General features: G+C 39.9%; 1 protein-coding gene across 5 annotated transcripts in view; it reads left to right on the forward strand.

The window, feature by feature from the left end:
- The window catches only part of garnl3 (GTPase activating Rap/RanGAP domain like 3), a 77,757-nt gene extending 57,419 nt beyond the window's left edge, over positions 1-20,338 (forward strand). For 3 of the 5 annotated variants that reach the window (XM_044175473.1, XM_044175474.1, XM_044175475.1), the window contains exons 17-31: positions 1,062-1,136; positions 1,793-1,907; positions 2,040-2,066; positions 2,192-2,296; positions 3,054-3,170; positions 3,580-3,746; positions 5,922-6,080; positions 6,514-6,580; positions 6,954-7,061; positions 8,401-8,519; positions 9,116-9,251; positions 11,962-12,021; positions 14,525-14,743; positions 15,280-15,400; positions 15,494-20,338. In XM_044175473.1, the coding sequence (XP_044031408.1) occupies positions 1,062-1,136; positions 1,793-1,907; positions 2,040-2,066; positions 2,192-2,296; positions 3,054-3,170; positions 3,580-3,746; positions 5,922-6,080; positions 6,514-6,580; positions 6,954-7,061; positions 8,401-8,519; positions 9,116-9,251; positions 11,962-12,021; positions 14,525-14,743; positions 15,280-15,400; positions 15,494-15,659 (1,761 nt within the window). In that variant the 3' untranslated portion in view covers positions 15,660-20,338. The remainder of the gene's footprint in view (positions 1-1,061; positions 1,137-1,792; positions 1,908-2,039; positions 2,067-2,191; positions 2,297-3,053; positions 3,171-3,579; positions 3,747-5,921; positions 6,081-6,513; positions 6,581-6,953; positions 7,062-8,400; positions 8,520-9,115; positions 9,252-11,961; positions 12,022-14,524; positions 14,744-15,279; positions 15,401-15,493) is intronic. The other 2 variants (XM_044175476.1, XM_044175477.1) reach the window with 1 other exon arrangement.
- Positions 20,339-20,766: the final 428 nt, after the last annotated feature.

Consider the following 20,766-nt stretch of genomic DNA (forward strand, 5'->3'; position numbering starts at 1 on the left):
GAGTGGAAATTGTCAATCTGATCAGATGGTTGCTGCTGAGCATTTGCGCAATCTGTATTCTATTTGAAATTTGAAGCAATTACACCTTTAATTTAATGTATTACGACACTTTTTTTTACTGTTGCCAGTCTTGTACAGATCCTTTCCACCGCCGTGAGTCGTCACAGTTCTCAGTGCCTAAATAAGCATGGAAACAAGGAAACAACAATGGCAGCCTAGTTAAATATTAGTGATGGAATACAAGGTGCATAATTCAGCAAGCCTAGACCACTGCTGTCCTTCTTGTAATACATTTATATGCATGATTCACATGCAGTACACACTCCTTTATCCCATGCAGGGTACATGATTTGAATGTCTTGTCCTTGTCCATGCATTGTTTAAATATCACTATATTTGTCTGACAGCTGTAGTTACTAATTACTTTTCACACGAGAAGCTTGTAAAATACAACACATTGTTAAAGATTAAACCAATCTTTTTGGCTTGTGACCCAATTAGAGAAAAGGTGTGTCAAGTTAGGGCCCCCTGGCATGTTTTAGATGTCCATGGGTTGTTAGCAGTTTGACCAAACTCCTCAGATGGTTTTATTTAAATACTGTTCAAGGCCCAGAGTGGTAAAATTGTCCAATATTCAATAAAAAAAGCAAAAGAAAAGTCTGAAAAATGAATACAAATTTGCGAAGCAGAATTTAATTTTTTTCTCCTTTCCTACCTCAATAATCATCTCATGACCCCTTAGATTGATCATGTGGACGGAGACCAAACCCTAGGTTGGGAACCACTGGACTAAAATGCCAACAGTAACTGTATATAGAGTAGTTAAAACTAGCTCCACCCCGACCAGCTACAACAGTAGAATGCTACTTACACATTGTTGCATCAGTATTAACACTCTAATTATCTCATATATAATAATATATCAGTCACAGGGGCCATTTTTGTGCAGAGTAAGTACTTCTACTTTTGAAACTTTAAGTACATTTTGCACTGCAAATGCAATATACAGAATTGACAGATGTCTCTGTTGTGTGTCATATCTGATGCCATTTCATCTTTAGGCTCTGAAGCTGAAGACTATTGTGAGAGGAGATGCCCCAACTAGCCTTGTTACCACAGGCCTGTGCAGAAAAGAGGTGAGAGCACGTCTTTGAGACATTTCACTGCACAGAATCTCTTACTGAATCCAAAAATGTTATTTTCTTTAAACATTTGAAAAAAAATCTTATTCTTTATTCAAAATATTTCCAAAACAATTTCATAGAGTCAAGTAGAGCCCGACCAATACAAACAATAACAAATGCAGACGCTGTTTCTAAGTTACCTCAAACATTTCTTTGGCATCTCCACATACAAAGAATGGGGCCCTGTACTGCAATTTCCTGTTATCTATTAGCAGACATATACGGCAATACTGAAGTATCTGCAATAAGCTCAAATTGGCGGACATATCGGCTCGGCTCATTGATTGGTCAATTGATTTTCTTGATATTAGAGCAGCAATCTGCCTCATCCTGTCTTGTTTTAACATACTAAATTGCTAAATTCCAGAAACTGCACATGTGGATTTATCACATTTGACCTCACTTGCAGAACTTGCTTTGTTTTAAGAAAAGCTAAATATGAGCTTTAAAGTTTTTTGCAGTTTGTACATGACTTGTCACCCTTCATAATTATCGTGTTAAAAAAAAGTTCCATATTTTGCCATAGCATGTGGATATTAATTCCAATATGTGTGTCTCTGTGTATATCTACATGTGTCTGTATGTTTGTATGTGCACGTATGCTGCAGCCATGGGAGTCCCAATCGTTCTGCAGCACATTCCCCTATGAGATAGTGTGTGCTGACTCATGGGGTCAGTCTCTGCTGGTTGCCACCGATGCAGCGGGGGTCATGCTGCTGGATGGTGAGGTCATCCCTAATCGATATCTCCCTATGTCCTCTAAAATAAAGCCATCCATCCATATCCATTCAATACTGCGCTAGCAGAATGCCAACAGCTAACATGATGATGATAATGATGTTGTCCACGTTTCAGGCCCTGATCCAGCTTTGCCCAACGCTGGTGAGTGCCACGCAATCGATCCTCCGGTTTCTTGCTCAGAGGATTTTTTTTTTAAATATATATTTCAACCTCAGTTATGACACATTTTTTAGTCTTTTTATTGTGATGTATGTGTTATGTTTCAGAGACGCAGGCTCTGCCCCCAGTGCAGGTGTTTGACAAAACCATGGTGGTGAAGCAGATGCACGTTCTCGAGCCTCAGGATCTGCTTATCACCAGGGCTGACAAAGGTAGGCTTAGACCACAAGACGAAGGAGGTATGCTACATACAGTATTTACAGCATCAGCATCTTCTTTCTCATTATTCCCATTCCTCTCTCTTATTTCACCTCTGTCATCTCTCTTGGTGTTGTTGAGTACATACTTACCCTTTCCACCTCCATTGGCCCAGTGAACACATTGATCTCTCGCTGTGATCTGAGGAAGCTGACCTATAGAGAACCAATCTCTGTCAAGGTGTTGTGGGTGGGTGGGTGGGTTGGTGGATGTGTATGTGGATGTGTAAGTGTTTATCCTGCAGGATCCGATTGACTGTGAGGGTGTTGTGGGCTACAAAGAACTGACAGATGTGCAGACAGACACAGATAAAATGAAACATACAGACCCACAAGCATAAAAAACACAAATAGCATATACAAGAAGTTGCTGTGTACTAACTAACAGCTGTAGGATTTGTCTCATGTTTGCTTAAACCAGAAGAGCATATAATTAATTACCCTGCAGATGATTAGCTAACCCTAATATTGACAAACGGGGTTGACTCGGTTTTGATAGTGATTATGTGATGGCAGCACAAACATTTATCACGACTGTGTGTGGGCTTTAATGAAGCTTGTGAGAGAGCACGAGCCTTAAGAAGCCTTCTAGTAATCCTCCTGCAGTACGACACCATTGTCTGACCGTGGGAGGATGCTAAAAGAGAGATGGCAAATTAAGAGTAACCAAAACAGTGCAAAACAGAAGTGGCTTTTGGCGTTTTGTTTCCAGGGAAGGACGCTCGGCTCTATGTGTTCAGACTCGGCACGCTCAAGAGAGGCCTGGAGGAGAAGCAGCTCGCCAGAAGCAAGTGTGACAGCCGGGAGAATAAACTGGAGAAAACTAAAGGTATGACACAGCGCATGCAAGAATATACATAGTGTTACACACACTGCAAATGAATCCCCAAAACAAACAAGAAAAATATACTGTAATCTAGAGAACTTTGCTTTGATTCAGCTCAATTTAGAACTTAAAGGATAGGTTCACAATTTGATGTGCCCGTATGTACATTCAAACAGAAAAGATTATTTATATTTGATAAGAAAAATAACATTTAATCAGTCTAAAGCAGGATATTTTGACCTTTATGAGGGTTCTCTTTGTAGTTCAAACACACAACCTTTGACCTGCTGCTGGTGTCATGCCAGCTGTCTGGGCTGCATTGATCTGCGGGATGGTGCCAGGGAACAACACCAACATCACAACACGAGTCCAATGTACTTTGTCTCTCCCCTCCTCCTCCTCTTTGTCCCAGGCTGTCATTTGTACTCTATCAACACCCACCACGGCTCAGAGCTGAGGATAGTAGCAGCCATCAGGAACAAACTCCTCCTCATCACCAGGAAACATCCACGTTTCGAAGGTTTCAGCGCTGTCGCCACAGGGCCAGACTCACCAGTGGAGGAGTTTCAGTACATACGGGTACAACAAACTCTACATGAATTAATTAAAAAACGAATAAATGGATGGAAAAATTAACTCATGAGTAAATGAATGAATAGGATAACTGAATGTTGATTGCCTTTTAAAGTTGCTTTGTCATAAAAAGATGATATTAGATTTCCCAAATGATTCTCTCTACACATATTTATATAGCTGCAGGGGGGTTGAGGAGGGAGAGATGTGAGGCAAAGATACTGCTTGAGGTGAAAGAGACAGGTACATGCAGGTGTTCTAAAAACAACAGGAAGTTAGTTATTGTATTTGGCCCACTTACCAACACAGTCAACAGTTGGAGCTGCAGCAGAGGTGGTAACACACAGCTCATGGAGGCAATTAAAGTGATTTTACCTCAATTGCCCCAATTTACAATCAACAATTGTATTACTTTTCAGAGTCAAGATTCTGTTATATCAAATCTGAACACACAGACATGATGCGCATATTTTTAGATTCAGTGTGACTTACATGTTCCTAGGATGTCATTATCTCCACTGTCCATAGTGAATAAACATCCAATAAATCCACTTAGAAATCAGAAAAAGAAGCTCCTTATAACTCCGGAATTTGCCTGAAAATCATGACTTTTTTAAAATCAAAATCTTTTTATCAAGGTTTTGCTGGGCATAACAAATGTACGCTGCTGTTCGGTCATTAAAGTGAAATGAGAGACAAGTATGAGTATAAAATAACAGCAGCTGGCACCAATGCCAGCATATAAACAAAACATCAATGAGTATAAACAAAATAATTTATGTATATATACTGTATATATACCAAAAATAAAACAACCCCCCCCCCAGTCACTGCCAGCGAGCTATACATGATATCTACCTGCCACACCAAGGGCTTGAGGAGAATGGGTGAATAGTGTGTAATGTAGTTATGCTGCAATTAATAATCAAGCATTTACAGAGTCTGGAATGTATTTTAAAAAGGGCTCCATGCTTCCTGGAATTTCCCATTTGAATATTGAAGTGAGTATCTGATTTTGTCAAGTTTTAAGCAGGACATGATCGCGGCCAACCGTTGTGTATGAGTGGACGAGGCAGCGTCCCTCCACCTGAGCAGGATTGTTCGCCGAGCCAGAAGCGAAACAAAGGATAAAGTACATTGTTTTTCCGCAGTTAATTGCATCTCCGCTCCTGTGACCCCAAATAGAGCAACCAGAGGATTTGGCGTTCCGATTTGACGTTTAACACCTGAGATGGAGTGTGAAAGATCTCTATCCAGTACTTGTTAAGGCTAGGGCATGACTAGTACATATGAATAAGGGAGGTTTCAGCAGAAATATGAGCCCTATGTACCACTTTGAACTGAATTAAGCAGTGACAAGCACATAAAGGTTGAATTAACCAGTTTAAATATGAAATTCTATATATCTTCTAATAGAGAGATGCCTCCTCCCATGCTGCTCTGATCTCATCCATGGGGGTACGCCTTAGGTCCAACATCATGCCATAGAGGGCTGAGATAAGACTTTTGAGAGATGAATTTAAGGAAAGGACCATATCAACAATGTTTGTGTGTGTTGAAATAGGAGAGCTGGACAACTGAAAAAGCACATATTGCCTTGCTTGAAGATACCTGAAAAATTGACTTAGGAAAACTGAATTTATTTTATTTTTTTTGCTTAAAGGCAGGGTATGCGATTCTAATCCAATACATACAGTGATAGTTTTCTGTACATCCATGGATACATTGCTAAAAGGAACTGCTAATAGCTAATTCGGCATACTTTTAATGGTGCCAATTTGCCAAAATGTAAACAACTACAGGCTAAAAAAATGGGGCTCAAGTTGTAGCCCATAACGTTACTCACTGAACCCATAGCATAGACTGTATATAAACATATGAATATATAGACTGTGTATACAGTATATGATCCATAGCAATATCCCCCAAGTATTATGCGAACTGTAGTTCCAAAAGTTAGAGCATGATTATCTACCAAATAAAAGTAAGACAAAGAAAAATAATAGTGTAATAATAAGAGTGAAAAAGAGTTTTATTTTTTTTATGCTGTACTATAATTTTTCTCTGTGAAGGTCCTATTGATATGGGCAGATGTGGAGAATATTATACACAGACAAACTTGTCTGTTAAAGTAATTAAACCCATGTGAGCACTGGTTATCGTGTACCATCCATTCATTAGGAGATCTGTCTGTGTGACCCGCCGGTGGTGATGGCGCTGGTGGACGGACCGACGGGGGAAAATGACAATATGATCTGTGTTGCCTACAAACATCAGTTTGACCTGATCAATGAGAGCACTGGAGATGCCTACCGGCTACATCATGTAGACGCCAACAGGGTGAGGCACACGTGCACGCACATACACTGGTGGTTTTCTCGTTTTTTAATTGGCTTTCATGTGATGTTCGCTGAAGCTGAGCAGAACTGAGACCTTCAGTTGGCCCAGTTAGTTGCTTTATTTACCTGCTGATTACCAGGCTGGTGGCTGTGAATCAACACGTTGTCATTCACAGCAACCAGCTGGGGAGGAGAGGGAGGATAAATGAAAGCTGGAGAATGAACAGCTGTTCTAATTCTGCTTTAACCGTTTCTCCTTTGAAAGAGTAACCAAAATAAGTAACAAACTATAGTAGAAATATATCTTTTGTTTTGCCTGGATGGTTACCCACTGCCTTGAGGGTGTGTGACATGACATTATTTGTTAACAGGCTCTCATATCTGACCTTTGGATCTTGTTGACATGATTCCCCTAAACTTGTCTCTGCCTGCAGGTAAATTTTGTAGCAGCCATTGATGTGTATGAAGACGGGGAGGCGGGTCTGCTGTTGTGTTACAACTGTGAGTCTCCCTTTAACTCTGAACATTTCAGATGTTATTTGATTAAGGTCTCTGTCTCTGCTGTCAAAGCTGAGCCTTAATGTTTTTCTTCTGCCACTGCACCTTTCTGGAATAAAAATCATAGCGCAGACTACTCCAGAATATTAAGAGTCAGAGATGAATTATGAAAATGCAGCCATCTACTTCTACTTTAGCTTTTGTCAGCTTTTTTAATGTCCAGATAATAGGACAAATACTTCTCAAATTTCAAAGTTACAATAAAATGCTGCTCTCAGTCCTTGTTCAAAACACAGACAGAAAAAACTACAGTAAACAGAAGAAAGAAAATAATTTCATTTGAAAGTTGAACCTGTTTCCTTTGTGTCTCTTACAGATATTTGTTACTATAAGAAAGTTTGTCCGTTTAACGGCTCCACACCGATGATCCAGTCCAACACCTCCGATTTCCACTTCAGCTGGAACCAGATGCCCAATGCTATTGGTAGGTTACCACGGCAACAATGCTTGGGCCCCACCCTGCCCATGCTGCTGGCCTGGCCAGAGCTTGCTGTCGCCATGGAAACACCATGTGTAGCCACAAGCATCCAACTGGCCTTTGTGTGTGTGTGTGTGTGTGTGTGTGTGTGTGTGTGTGTGTGTGTGTGTGTGTGTGTGTGTGTGTGTGTGTGTGCGGGGCCCACATATGTACATGTGTCTGTGCATGTTATTAATGCAGAAGGTGATGAAAAGCAAACACAATTGGTACTAACCTGTAGCCCTGACCCTGTTGATAACAACATGCTGCTGCTCTAGGTTGCTGCGCATCCTATAATGTGCCCTCCTTTTACAGACACACTCAGACACACTAAAACAAGCAATAACAAAATGTGCTGAGTAATAAACCAAAGGTGCAGAAAGATATCAGAGAACCTCAGATTGAAAGCAACTGTTTAGCTACTCTAATCAATATTTTTATATGCATAATATGAAAGGTGTCGCTCATAGTGACCAAGGCACACTTTAGGCAGCTGTTTTCTACGGGGAAAAAAGCTCATTAAGCCAACGTACGCCACCTGCCCAGCACCAAACAGCGGACAGACAAAGTTAGCAACTAGCTGGTGAACATGGTGAAGCATTTAGCAGCTAAAGAGACAGCTAATTCCCAGCTAATTCAGGCGTTAGTGGAGACCAAAACAGAGCTAAAAGGAGAGTGAACATTGGACTTACATTCATCAGGTGTCCAGAAACAGGACTCCAAATTAATGTTAATGTTGCTCTGTATTTTCTAACATTATAAGATGATAATATGTCAGTGTTGTGTATAAAGCTCGTTGTGATGCCCCAAGTGGCAAAAAAATCAGTTTTGATATTTGAGTCTAGTAGACTCACATAACAAATGTAACAAAAAATTGGACATAGTTTCACTCAGTCCAGTCAACAAAGGCTTATTATTAAACCAGCTCTGTCAGATGGTTTGTTTGAGGGTTATACAGAATTTTGTTTTACTTGTCGACACTGTCCTCCATGCTGTGCTGCAGTTCGCTCTCAGCTTGTTATACATTTAAGGGAGAGAGGAAGGATGCTCAACCAGATTTCTGTCTCTCATTTTTCTGCATATATCATTGACGGCTAATGATGCCATTTCAAAATGCCATTCTGGGTGAAACTATTAAATGTCTCGTATTGTGGGAGTTGGGCAGTTGAGCAAATTTAAAAACATTTTAATTTGTTGTTTTTCCAGTTAAACATGGTGAAATCTTGGAGGGGAGGGGCGTCTCCATGATGCCCCCCTGGTGATCATTTGCTGCTGGTTTTATCATATGCTCATGTTTTCGTTGCAGTTTGTGCATTTCCTTACATCCTGGCTTTCACAACGGACTCCATTGAAATCCGACTGGTGGTCAATGGCAACCTTGTGTACACAGCAGTGGTCCCAGAGCTACAGTTGGCTGCTTCACGGGTCAGTATGATTGACAGCTAACACAATATCATGTCCATGCCCTGCTTTTGTCAGCAATGTACACTGAAAATTTGTAAATAATTTATTTTATTTATATTTAATTGTTTTATGTCCAAAACTGGTCAGAAGTTAGGTAATTAGGTAGTAGAAATGCATTATGTGTGCACCTACAACACACTTAGTTTCATTGTAGCAAAAGCCCTTTTAGCTTGTGAGTGTTTTCAATGGCCCCACTCTAGAAGTTAGCTGTCTATAGAAATAGCTGTCTCAGCTCTCTTATTTCAATCAATCTTTATTACCCTGGTGGGAAATATGGCTGGCAATCTGCATGGCTACAAAGCAATAATACACTCATAATTCATACACTAGATAATTTAAAGCAGACCACAGTGCACCTGGCATTAAAGAAATACTTGTTCCTCCTCTATCCTTATACAATCTCTTTGGTTTTTCTTTTTTCTCTCCATGTTTCACCTTCTGCCTCTATCCTTTCTGTCCCCTTTTCCTCTTAATATTTCCTGGCATCTCTACATGTTCGCTGTGTCTCTGTATTGATCTCATTTCCTCTCTATGTCCTTCTGTTTTTCCACCCACAGTCGGACATCTATTTTGTTTCGTCTGCTCCAGTGAGCTCAGCCTCCAACTGCAGTTCAAGAGACACGAGTTCCCAGAGTTCCCCGCAGACACCCACCGGCTACGAGATGCCTGTTTTCCCTTCGCCGCTCGGTGATGGTAAGCCCCGTACAGCGAAAGCACCAGAGGATGTTGATATTACTGCTTCGGTATTAAAGGTTTTCAAATGTCAATGTTGCCTGCAGACCTGTTTGACTTTGGATGCTGCTGTGTTAGCCTGGAGCTCCAGGTCCATTTACATAAACTTGTCTCAGCAGAATGCTTAATTGAAGCCACAGCATTTCTCCTCCAGACTCGTGTAGTTTTCTAGGGCAAGATATTTAATTGCATTCATCTCTCCCATCATTATTACCTCATCCTTTCTCACTGTGTAATAATGACATAAATTAGTCTTATGACAGATATGATAATGTCCTCATTGTTGGCTCTACTCATTGACTATCTTCAGACAGTCTCCTTGCGATAGCTTCTTTTTCTTACTATAACTTACAATTTAAATATTTTAAATCATTAATACACATCTTGTTAACTTTACATAATAGCTGGCCATTTTCCAAAGTTTTCTGATTAATCTCCAGCCAGGCAGCCATTTGCTTCCATTTATTTCAGTACAATGTGAAAATTAACTTGCAGCTACTTTAAAGCCCCCAAAAACTTGGTTTCAAATTTCTAGTAAAAGTATATGTATTTCTCTATACCATTAAATATCCATGGCTAAATAAGCAACAATCAAAGTTACAGTTTATTTAAAAAAAACAGATGCAGAAACCTCTCATGTGAAAACTTCGGCCGAAAAGTTTGTGTTCATGCAGAACCGCATTCGTCAGAGTAAGAAGCTTATTGAGAAAACTTAAAAAATAAGAAAGGTGATTCATTACAGTGAAGAATTCATTGCCTCTGTTTTATTGTCACTGCTCCATTTGTTGTTGCAAGCCTGGATCATGATGGTGTGTTCAAGCACCCCTCTGACATCCAAGTGTTTACTGCTGACGAGCAATGCTTTGATGAGTAATGTTGTCGGGAAATCTAACATTGAAGACAAACAATCACAAACATGGTAAAAAGGATCATGTGAAATTTGTTTTGCACATTTAAAGAATAAGGCTGGTGTTAGTCTATATTTGTATTAATGTAAGTAATCCCATTAAAAGACCAAAACTATAAATGTGATAGTCTCTCAATACTTTGGAACTTCTCTACTGTGTCTGTGGCACTCAGCTCCAACCTCATTGGTTCCTACTTAAGACTTAAAGCTTTAAGAATGAGACACATATATATAGTACATTTCTAAAACAGCCGGGCGCTGTAGTTTTTACCAAACATTTCTCAAACGGGAGTAAATAGTTCATTTGTTGGGTACTATTTTCAGCAGCGGATTAATACATACTTTGTGCTTTAGTGAGCATTTACACCAGCAGGATGGTGTATGTGGGATTGACTCAAAATAAACAACAGTAGTCATGTTCATTGTAAATAAGGAACATGACACCCAAAGCAATGTGTGGCTCATTGATATGTTTTTAATAGTTTTTGGACAACAATGGAGGTCTGTGGCACAGAGGAATAAGTTATATCAGGTTATACAGGCAATACTTGTTAGTAGGATCAATGCATTAATTGGTTTTGGTCTTTTCATGGGATTTTGTTGATAATAAGAAATATATAGAATATCACCAGACAGAAAGAAAGGCAGACAGAAAGGATTGCTGTTGAGCAGCCAACTCCCAGATTATGGAGCATCCTAGAACACACCAATTTTCAAAACAGTCATCTAACTTTAATGCATAGATAAATAGAGGATAAATTGAAAATCAAGGTAATTCCGATTATGTGTCTCTTGCAAATTGATTTTCATACAATAGTTAAATGAATGGAGACCTATGGTTGCAACATAGGTAGGAATTCAATCTAAAAATGAATGATATGGGAAATGGTTGGCAGTTATGTATGTTAAATTTGTGGTTAAAGGGCTAAAACATTCAAAAGCATCATTAAAATTCATACAAACCACAAATTACGAAAAAAGGAACAGACTAATCACCTGCATACCTCCCACCTCCACCACCATTCAAGGGACACAATAAGTGTCCTCAAAGGCAAAGAATGCTTTCAAGGATGATTGAGGATCAATATGAGCCCCTCCCTCCTCCTCCATCTTTCATTTGGCCATTCGGAATCTCCCCCCCTCCAGCTGACCTCTTCCAGATTGATACTACTGTCTGAAAATGGGACATATTAGTGATGCACAGCTGTCGTTAATGTTGTTACTGACATACAGGTTTGTCATTCAGCATGAGCTGACTGATGGATCAAGGCAATGTCAACTTTTCGTTGTTCATTAGACTTTCTAGCTGTTAAAAAGGTCACAAAGTCCTCCTCAGATGCATCCATGTAATTCTGACGGCTGCAGAGAAGGACAAGGCTTGAGGAAAACAATTATTAAAATGTCTTGGTTGTGTGGCTCCTGCTGCACTATCAGGGCAGACTTTCTCTGTTTTCCAGAGGGGAGCGGGTATTTACAGGTCCCATTAAGGCTAACAGAGAAAAAGGTTCGGCTGTCGCTCCTGCAATTAGCCGAGGACAAGCTTTATGCTTTTAGGCTGGTTCAGGTAATCATTTCTCTCAAAAGGATACTCATTTTCTTTCCTGTTTTAGCTGGTTATGCATATGATTCTGCATCACAGGGAGTTATCACCTAACAGAGAACCTATTGTGTGTGTGTGTGTGTGTGTGTGTGTGTGTGTGTGCCTAAATGTATGTTACTGTGTGTGTTCAGTTTGTGTAACCCTCTTCTTCATCCCTGGTTCAGATTCTATACGGATCCCCTATGGTACCAAGCTATCCCTGTACATGTCTAAGGATGCCGAAGGTACTGCAGGATTCTCCCACACCTCGTCCTCAGTTCATGAAAACGCTCATAATGCTGCCCCACTAACATGCACATGCTCCTAGAGTGTATCACCCTGTCTGCTCCAAGGCGGCATGTTGACTTGAACGTTGGTTGAATGTTAAGTGAACATTATGTCTTCCCCATCCCCCCTTCTGTCTTAACTAATTAAAGCATTAGTGCGAGGAGAGAGTGAGAGGGGGAAAAAGGTGATAGACTGCAAAATAAAAAGTGAGGCTGAGGAGATAACGTCAATTGAGGCGGAAGAGGTTTTCAAAGTACAGGGGGGAAAGAGAGGAGGAGATGCAGAAAAGGTATGCACGAGTGCCAGAGAAAAGGAGGGGTTGTGTACAAGCAGGGGGTTGGGAGAGAAGGAGGGAGAAAAGGGAAAGAGGGAAGGTGAAGACACGTCTGCCGCAGCATGATTTACAGATTGCACTGTCGCCATGGAGACTTTTGTCAGCCCTCTTTTCGATCCAAAGTGGTAGTCCAAACAGCAGTGCCACAATCTGGGGGGGAGGCTGAAGAAGGGAAAGAAAGGTGGAAGGGGTGCTGACAAAAATCCCATCTTCTAACTGCCTGTGCGCCTGCCGTATCTGCTCCTTGGGGAGGGTTTCATCTGATGTAATCGCATCAGTAATTTGAACAAGATGCTGTTACTGATGTGGCTGCTAGCTGCCACCTCCCTCCACTGGCTTAAACACACGCCAAAGACCTGCAGCAAAGCTGCTCTCTGCTCTGGTGAATTTGACTTCAACTAGTGCTGAAAACCATAACATTTATATTTAAATCATTTGCCAGTGTGATAGAGTGTGACACTTCCCCACTTCCCCTGGTCCAGAAACGCATGTGGAATATATTGATCTCTGTGACTATATATTCCAAATAACTGCATGCTTTCCCACATTTTGGTTTATTGCAATTTTTGCTATGTGACAGCGCCGGTACAAGTGAGAGGATCTCTAACAACACTAACACAGTGTACCTGTCAAACATCAGCAGTGACCCTGTATTTTTCTCCGTGGCTCTTTACTCACCTCTCACCCGCTGACATTTCAGATGAGACGGCCCTCTTTGTGCAGCATAGCCTCCACATTAATTCAGTCTCATCCATGTTACTACCAGCCTGCCTCAATGGAGCAGAGTGTGGCTGCTGAACTGCAATACTGCTCCCTGATGGCACAATTGGGCACTGCAGGTTGGCACACTGCAGTTTGTGCCATTTGAAAAACTCCAAACATTCATTTAATGTGGCCCAAACAGCACTTATAGTCTCTGCTGAATAATAGATGTTCTGCTATAAATGGCTACAACCGAACAGTTATATTACATTAGCTCTCTGTAGTAAGGATGATTACTTTTAAGATCACATGCTGTTTCAGTAAATAGGACTATTAATCACTTTAGAATGTCTTCATTTGAATATGGAGGTTTGGTTCTATTGTATCAGCTCGTCAACCTCCACACTCGTGTGAGGTTGAGTGTGTGAGTGAGAGAGAGAGACTTTGGGTTTATAGAAAAGTCACAAAAAAGGTAATTTTGCATATTTTAGTTCATAAACTACCAATCACATATATGTATCAGTTTTTAGTTTAGAGATTTTTTACATTCTAGGCAGCTGTTGGTTACCATTAATTTTACTGTGTTATGAAAATCCACTTGCAGAGGCTTGAAACTTGCTTGAGGCTAGTTATCATATAAACACTTTGTCACCTTTATTTTTGTTAAAGTTTTATGAAAAAGCTGTTGCAATCAGCGTCTAGTTCTCTAATGGTGCATTCAGGGACTCTTCTTAAATACATTAAATGGCCAGTTTCATTATGCTTTTAACAACATCTACTGTATGTTTGTTTGCTGTTTGTGTTGTAAGTTTGATTTTCCATCAATACAGCACGAGTAATGCTTTAGTCAGACGAATGTTAGCGGGTTGAATGCACCACCAAGAGGGTTTCAAAGGAGTAGTTTCGACATTTGGGAAATATGCTTATTCGCGTTCTTGCCAGGGATTACATGAGAAGATCGATACCACTCTTATGTCTTTAATATATGAAGATATTTAAGAAGGCAGCAGGCAGTTAGCTTATCTTAGCATAAAGCTAGTTAGCCCCAGTTTGTGTCTCTCACGTATTGGCATTAGCTAAATTTGAGTCACAGAGGTAAACAACTGTTTCTCTGAAAGACAAATATAGTGGCTGCATCTAAAAAGATATGGTATGCTTTAAATACACATGCATTTTTGTAGCTAATGAGCTAAAACATGCAAAAACACTATAGTTATAGGAGTTTCATACATTTCTCATTAACTGCCACACATTCATCTCCCTTTATATGTGTCTCTTTTCCGACATTCTATTCCCATCTTTGCTCTTTTTATTTCTTGTTTTATGTCTTCTCTCGTCACCTGCCTCCTTCCTTCTTTTTTTGACTTTAACCACTGTTCTCTCCTTTTTCCATCCTTCTCTCCCTCTGGGTTTCTTCCTCCCAGGTGAATTAGCATGTAAGCACATGTTCAAGATCCCTCTGTGTAACTTGGTGGGCCGCAGCATTGAAAGACCCCTCAAGTCCCCTCTGGTCAACAAGGTGCTGACGACGCCGGCCCCCGCCATGGTGCCCCCAACTCCCCTCATCTCCGCCACACACTCGCTTTCCCTGTCCCGCATGGAGATCAAAGAGATAGCCAGCCGCACACGGAAGGAGCTGCTCGGTAAAAATAATTGACTTTATGTGAACGTATTAATGACAGCATTAAAGCAATAGTTTGACATTTTGGGAAATATGCTTACTAGCTTTCTTGCTGAGAGTTAGATGAGAAAATCAATATTTTCTCATTTCTGTATGCTAAATATGACGCTACAGCTAGCAGCCAGTTAGCTTAGCTTAGCATAAAGAGTGAAAGCAGCGGGAAACAATTAGCCTGGCTCTGTCTTAAGGTAGCAAAATCCACCTACCAGCACCTCTAAAGCTGACTAATTAACATGTTATATGCTTGACCATTTCTTAGCTGGGTACATAACCCCCCATAAAACCACGAATTGTGTTTTTATGGTTCGTTTTTTTACGGATTAAACAAATGAGATATAGCATGTTAATTATTGAGTTGCTGGTAGGGGGATTTTGTTACCTTCGAAAACCGCCAGGCTAGCTGTTTCTATGTGCTTCCAGTTTATGCTAAGCTAAGCGTATTTCTCAAATGTCAAACTATTCCTTTAACTCGTGTTCTGTTACCTCATACCAACGAAGGCTTGACAGAGGAACCAAGTGGGAAGTCAGACAGTGGAACAGTCAAACAGAGGAAGATGAGCAAGAAGAACACTGAGGAAGATCCCAAAGCACGGGCACTGACTTCAACAAACAGTGACAGGTGACAATGACAGATTCAACAGCAGCAACACTGTACATTTAACAGTTGCATAATGTTATATGAGCTCAAGTAATTTCTTTCTGTGCACAACAGGTTAGCCTCAGAGTCTGTTGAAACAGACCTGGACGTCCAGCTGCATTGTTCGTCCAGTTCGGAGGCCGAGCCAGAGAAGGTGGTGCTGCGAGCTGAGAGCCCGCCTCTCGCCAGCGCGTTCGCCCTCTCCACATCCTTCGAAGAAGATGTCCTGGACCTAAAGTGAAGACAATCCCATCGTGCACTTCTCTGCTCACCCACTCCTGTACTGTCACCATTATTTTATTGTTTTGGTTGGTTTGCTTTTAATTTGTTGTTTGTTGAATTCTTTTTTTTTCTTGTCTTTTTTCTTTGTTTATATCCCTGTATCTTGGGTCTCCCCATTCATCAGACAAGATGGGTGCAGTGGGAGTTAGAAGATGTGTCTGTGTGCGTGTTTGTTTTCACGAGCAGTCCCTCAGCCACTGTGTGTTGGGTGTTTGTGTTGCCCCGCAGCAAGTAACCCAAAGAGGCGATGAGGTTGTGTAAGATGCCGTGGTTTATTCAGTAGAGTTCTGCAACAGCCTTGAGATAATGTTAACGGTTTGATCCCAAACCACAAACTGAATGTAAATCTGCGCACCGAGGCACGACAAAAGGCACGTTCACAATGTCCTCTGAAGTTGGTAGAGCTTAATATGTGTTGTATATTATGTGATTATTTCCAATCCACTTTGAATTGTTGTATGATATGCATATGTATGTGTACATCTGTTTATACATGAAAATGCATACACAGTGACAGGTGTGTATGCCTGTAATGCCTGTGATGCATATTTATAGATATATTATAAAAATCCATTTTATTCCCATATTTAGTAAAAGTACGATGTTTTATGCTCTCTGCACATATTAGTCCTTATTCCTCTCCTTATTCACAGTATACAAGTAGACAGGGCTGGAGGCAAAGTCTCCCACAAGTGCCATTTCCCAGCATCCTCCACTGAACTACACCTCTAACAGCCACCGTATTCCGGTGTCTGACAGTAGCAACCATGATTGTAGTCCACATTAGATTACAATGGTGACTCACAACTCCATACAGTTTGGATAAATTTGCTTACTGGAGGCACTCTCTCAAAACCACATGCACTCAACATTTTACCCTATAAGAATGAGCCGACCTTAAATCTGCATGACCTGCCTTTGCTACAAGTATTGTGTCTTCTGCGCCAAAATATTGCTTCTTTGGAAACCATGAGGTCTATGACATCATACCAAACATAGCAGCATAAAGCAAACCACAACCTGAGACGAGAGACAGAATGAGGATGTTAAAAGGACAAAAGCCTTTTTTTACTAGACTGTCAGGTGTGATGGCCCATGGTACGATGGTAAGCAAGGGAATTATAGACAAAACCACACATTTTAGATAAAAACTTAAGTTAAAATACAGTATATTGTCATAAACTTAAAAGATAAAAGCTGATTTTTTTTTTCAAAAAATAAAAATGAGCTAAAACTATCTTGAATACTAACTACACTAAAATAAAATTAAGTGTGAAATATTTTTAGTTTTTGTCTTTTTCTCTATGTGGAAGGTGCAGAAAGGTAAATAATTTTGAAGTGGTCCCGTTAATGTAGAATATTTTTAAACAAAATGTATTGTTTATAGTGCACAGTAACCCATTTAAAATACACACAGAAAACATACTCTGAATTTAAATAGTTGTACCTTTAGGAAATTGTTGCCCTAACCCAACTAAAATTAACACCAAGAGTAAACTAAAACGAAAGTAAAAACAAAAATAACTGAAAACTAACTAAGACTGAAAAGCATAAAAAATGGGAAACAATATAAAATAAATAATCCTGGTCTTCAGAGCCTCCAAGCCCTGCTGGTTTTCATTCCTGATTTCCAGTAAAAGATTTACAGCTGGGACAACTAGTGCAGGGGTGCAGCTATGAATTATGGGCCAATTCACCGGACACCGGTGACACTCCAATTTTCTTTTTTTCCCATACCATCATGTGTCCATTGAAAAACAGCTATACACGTCTTGATAGTCAACACACCTGCACACAGTTTGATTTATGGATCAGTTATCAGACACGTCCTTAACTAAACTTACAGGTTTTTGGTCAGACCCTGACAGCAGTTATTGGTAGTCATAACTGGACTTTAACAGGTTGTCCTTCATTCAAAATCTGTCTAGGGAGGACAACATTTAGACTGAACAAGGACCATTTTATTCCTGCTTGTTGCAGTTTGTCCCTGCCATCCTGACTTTCTTTATCATGTAAATTTGAACCCATTGCTGTTTCAAACTCAACTCAAACTAATAGTGCACTTCCATAAAGTTGGACAAGTCAGAAGAGACAGATTGAAATATTAAAATATCAAATATAATATTAAAATATTTAGAGTTTTTGTCTCTAGTATGGGTCAAACTCCAAAAATGATGGATCTTACATTTCCCATAATGCAGCTCAATAGCATCTTTAATTAGACTTCTAAATGTCCACTTCTTTCAAACCGCACACCTCCAGTTTGTAAGGCAGGCATTCATGTCATATTGGAGTTATCATAACTATGAATTTCCGACTTATAAATAGCGTGCATTTCACTTTCCAAGTTGTACTTACAACTGGGAAATGTTTCTGAAAACTCCAATATATCTGAGTTGGCACTTACTGAAAACCAAACAAACTTGAATGCCTCATATCAGTCAAAAAACGTCATTCAATGTAACTTAACCCAAATTTTATGGATATGGTGTGATATTGTCACTGTGACATGACCAACTTTATGATGTGAACAAGTCGTAAACATGGGAATATTTCCCATCTCTAGCATCTCAGGCTGAGTTGTACTCAGTAGTATTCTTCCTTGTTTTTTGGCACCTAACTACTTCAACACTGTTCAACGTAGAAACTTCATTCAAACTTCAAAAGGTTCAGCTCACTGAGGACATTATCGGCCATACTTTCCAAAATTGTTTACATTTTTCGGGAATGTTTCCCATCCAAATGAACGGACGGAATTTTCAGAGTTAGAGTGGGTGACATCACACTCAGAGTGGGGTAAGCTGTTAAAATTTCTCCTCAACTTCCCCTTACTCCCACAATTTTCACTCTTCATACACATTTTTTTCATCAAAACGTAGATTAATTCGTCCTCTTTCAAATAATGTAATAACTGTCCAAGCAAACGGATGTACACATTTTGCGCTATGAGCCTGAAAATGACAGGAGTGCCAACTGCCCCACTGACTCACTGAGATGTCAGATGAGACCAGAAACGCATTCAGAAAAAATCTAGGTGATAGGAATTACGCTCTGAGTAATAAGCTAGAGCCTCTCAGCTTAATCACTATTAAATAAACTGTCTGACCCAGGAGTCACTCAGCAGTTGCCATCACCATGGCAACCATTCATTTTGGGTGGGGACACACAGCTGATTGGCTGATTAGTCCGCTGTTCCGATCTCTGTGGTGTCACAGATAAACACGTGTTATTTACATTTTAACATTTTTAACTGCTATTTCAATTAATTTCATTGCTTCCTGCCTTTCATGTCAATCTCTAGTAAGTGACCGGTCTGACCCAGGAGTCCCTCGCCAGTTAACTGCAGTTGGTGGTTTTTTAACTGACGTGTAACACGCACACACACACACACACACACACACACACACACATACACAAAACAAGTCATGGCCTTTTAAAAGAAGGAACTAACTAACTACAAGTTCACACATATGTCCACAAACACTATGAAAGAAACATGCATGCATACATGTTTAAATGCATAAAAAAACAATTGACTGACATTTCTGTGAAACGGCTGCCACATACTGTATCTCACAGAAGGCTTTAAGGCAGCGCAACACAGGTTTTAGTGATAACAGTAACACATGCTCCTTCATATAAAGTTAAGCCAGCAATGGAGTTTAGCTCCCAGCTACACATGAAGCAATACAGCTCAATCCCACTGCACTTTCTTCAGAAATTGCACTCAAGTATAAATATACTTTTTCTTTATACTGAGCACTGAGGAAGTTAAATCAGTCCTGTGTCAGTGTGAACGCTGAATCTAACATGAAACAGGGAAAATGTTCTGAGTAATGTACATTAGACAGTCAGTTAAACCAAAGGAGAAAGCTTTAAGGATCCACTGATAGGTAGGACAACAAACTGGGAGCTGTGGTTCTGACTATGCTAATGTAGGTATGAGAGCGCCTCTATGTGGTGGTTTCACAACATAGCAGCCTTCAGATCTTGCATGAGCCTCCTCCTCCTTTCCCTTCACGCCTTTCTTCTGTTCTCCTCCTGCCTGTCTCAGTGTGAACCCCTCCAACACTATAACACAACTCTGAAAAACTAAAAAGGCTAGAAGAAGGAGAACGGGATGGGGGGGATTTTTACAAAGGTACTCTACTTTAATGTTTATTACTCTGAATGAGTGTGGGTGACAGGGGAAGCCTGGCAGTTACAGTTTGTAACACTGCTTCTCCCACTTATGATGTTCCTATTTTTCCTGTATTTGTGTCGAGTGCTCTTTGTTCCTACCTCCCCTTGGCATTTTCACAGTTTTTTGTTTTGTTTTGTTTTTTGTATTTGAATCTATATTTACTGTTTAGACTGTTGCTGAACCTCTCTGTGATATCAAAATTAAAGAAAATTAACAAAAAAAACACCAAGTGTCTTAACATATTGTATCGCCATTGTTTTTAATGCCAAGTACTACTTGTAAATGTTTGTGTATCAAATGTGGCCTCAAATGAAACTGAACTATAATTAATTATTATTATTAATATTATTATTAATATTATTTGAGCAATTATTTTAAACAAGTGCTGTAGACCACTGCTGTGAAAGTAGTTGATTCTGTTCATTGATATGTAATAAATATTTATGAAATTTGAACTGTTTGGCTATTTTTTGTTGTTGTTCTTGTTGTTGTTTGTATTGTATCTATTTTTACTAATCATATATTTTACACAGGAAATGTTGAACACTGTAGGACTACCAACAGAGTTGTTAATTAATTTTGGAATAATCGGTTTCCTACAGTGCACCAGGAGTCAGAAGGTACAGAGTTGCTATTTAGGTGTGAGCAGCTCACACAGGTCGATGTTTTGACACTATGTGTGTGGTGTCTGAAGAGGTGTATGGTGCAACCTGTGGTGGAAAACAAACAGCATCAACTGTATTGTTGTTTGACTGCAATCTTCAATCTTAAATGAGTAGTTCAGAGTTGTTTTTATCTGCTCAAAAACAAAACTTAAGATTTTATCTCTACTAACAATATTGAAACCATAATTCATTATATCCTATCATGACTACAGTAATGC

The sequence above is a fragment of the Siniperca chuatsi genome, linkage group LG18 (assembly GCF_020085105.1).
Source record: "Siniperca chuatsi isolate FFG_IHB_CAS linkage group LG18, ASM2008510v1, whole genome shotgun sequence".
Taxonomy (NCBI): domain Eukaryota; kingdom Metazoa; phylum Chordata; class Actinopteri; order Centrarchiformes; family Sinipercidae; genus Siniperca; species Siniperca chuatsi.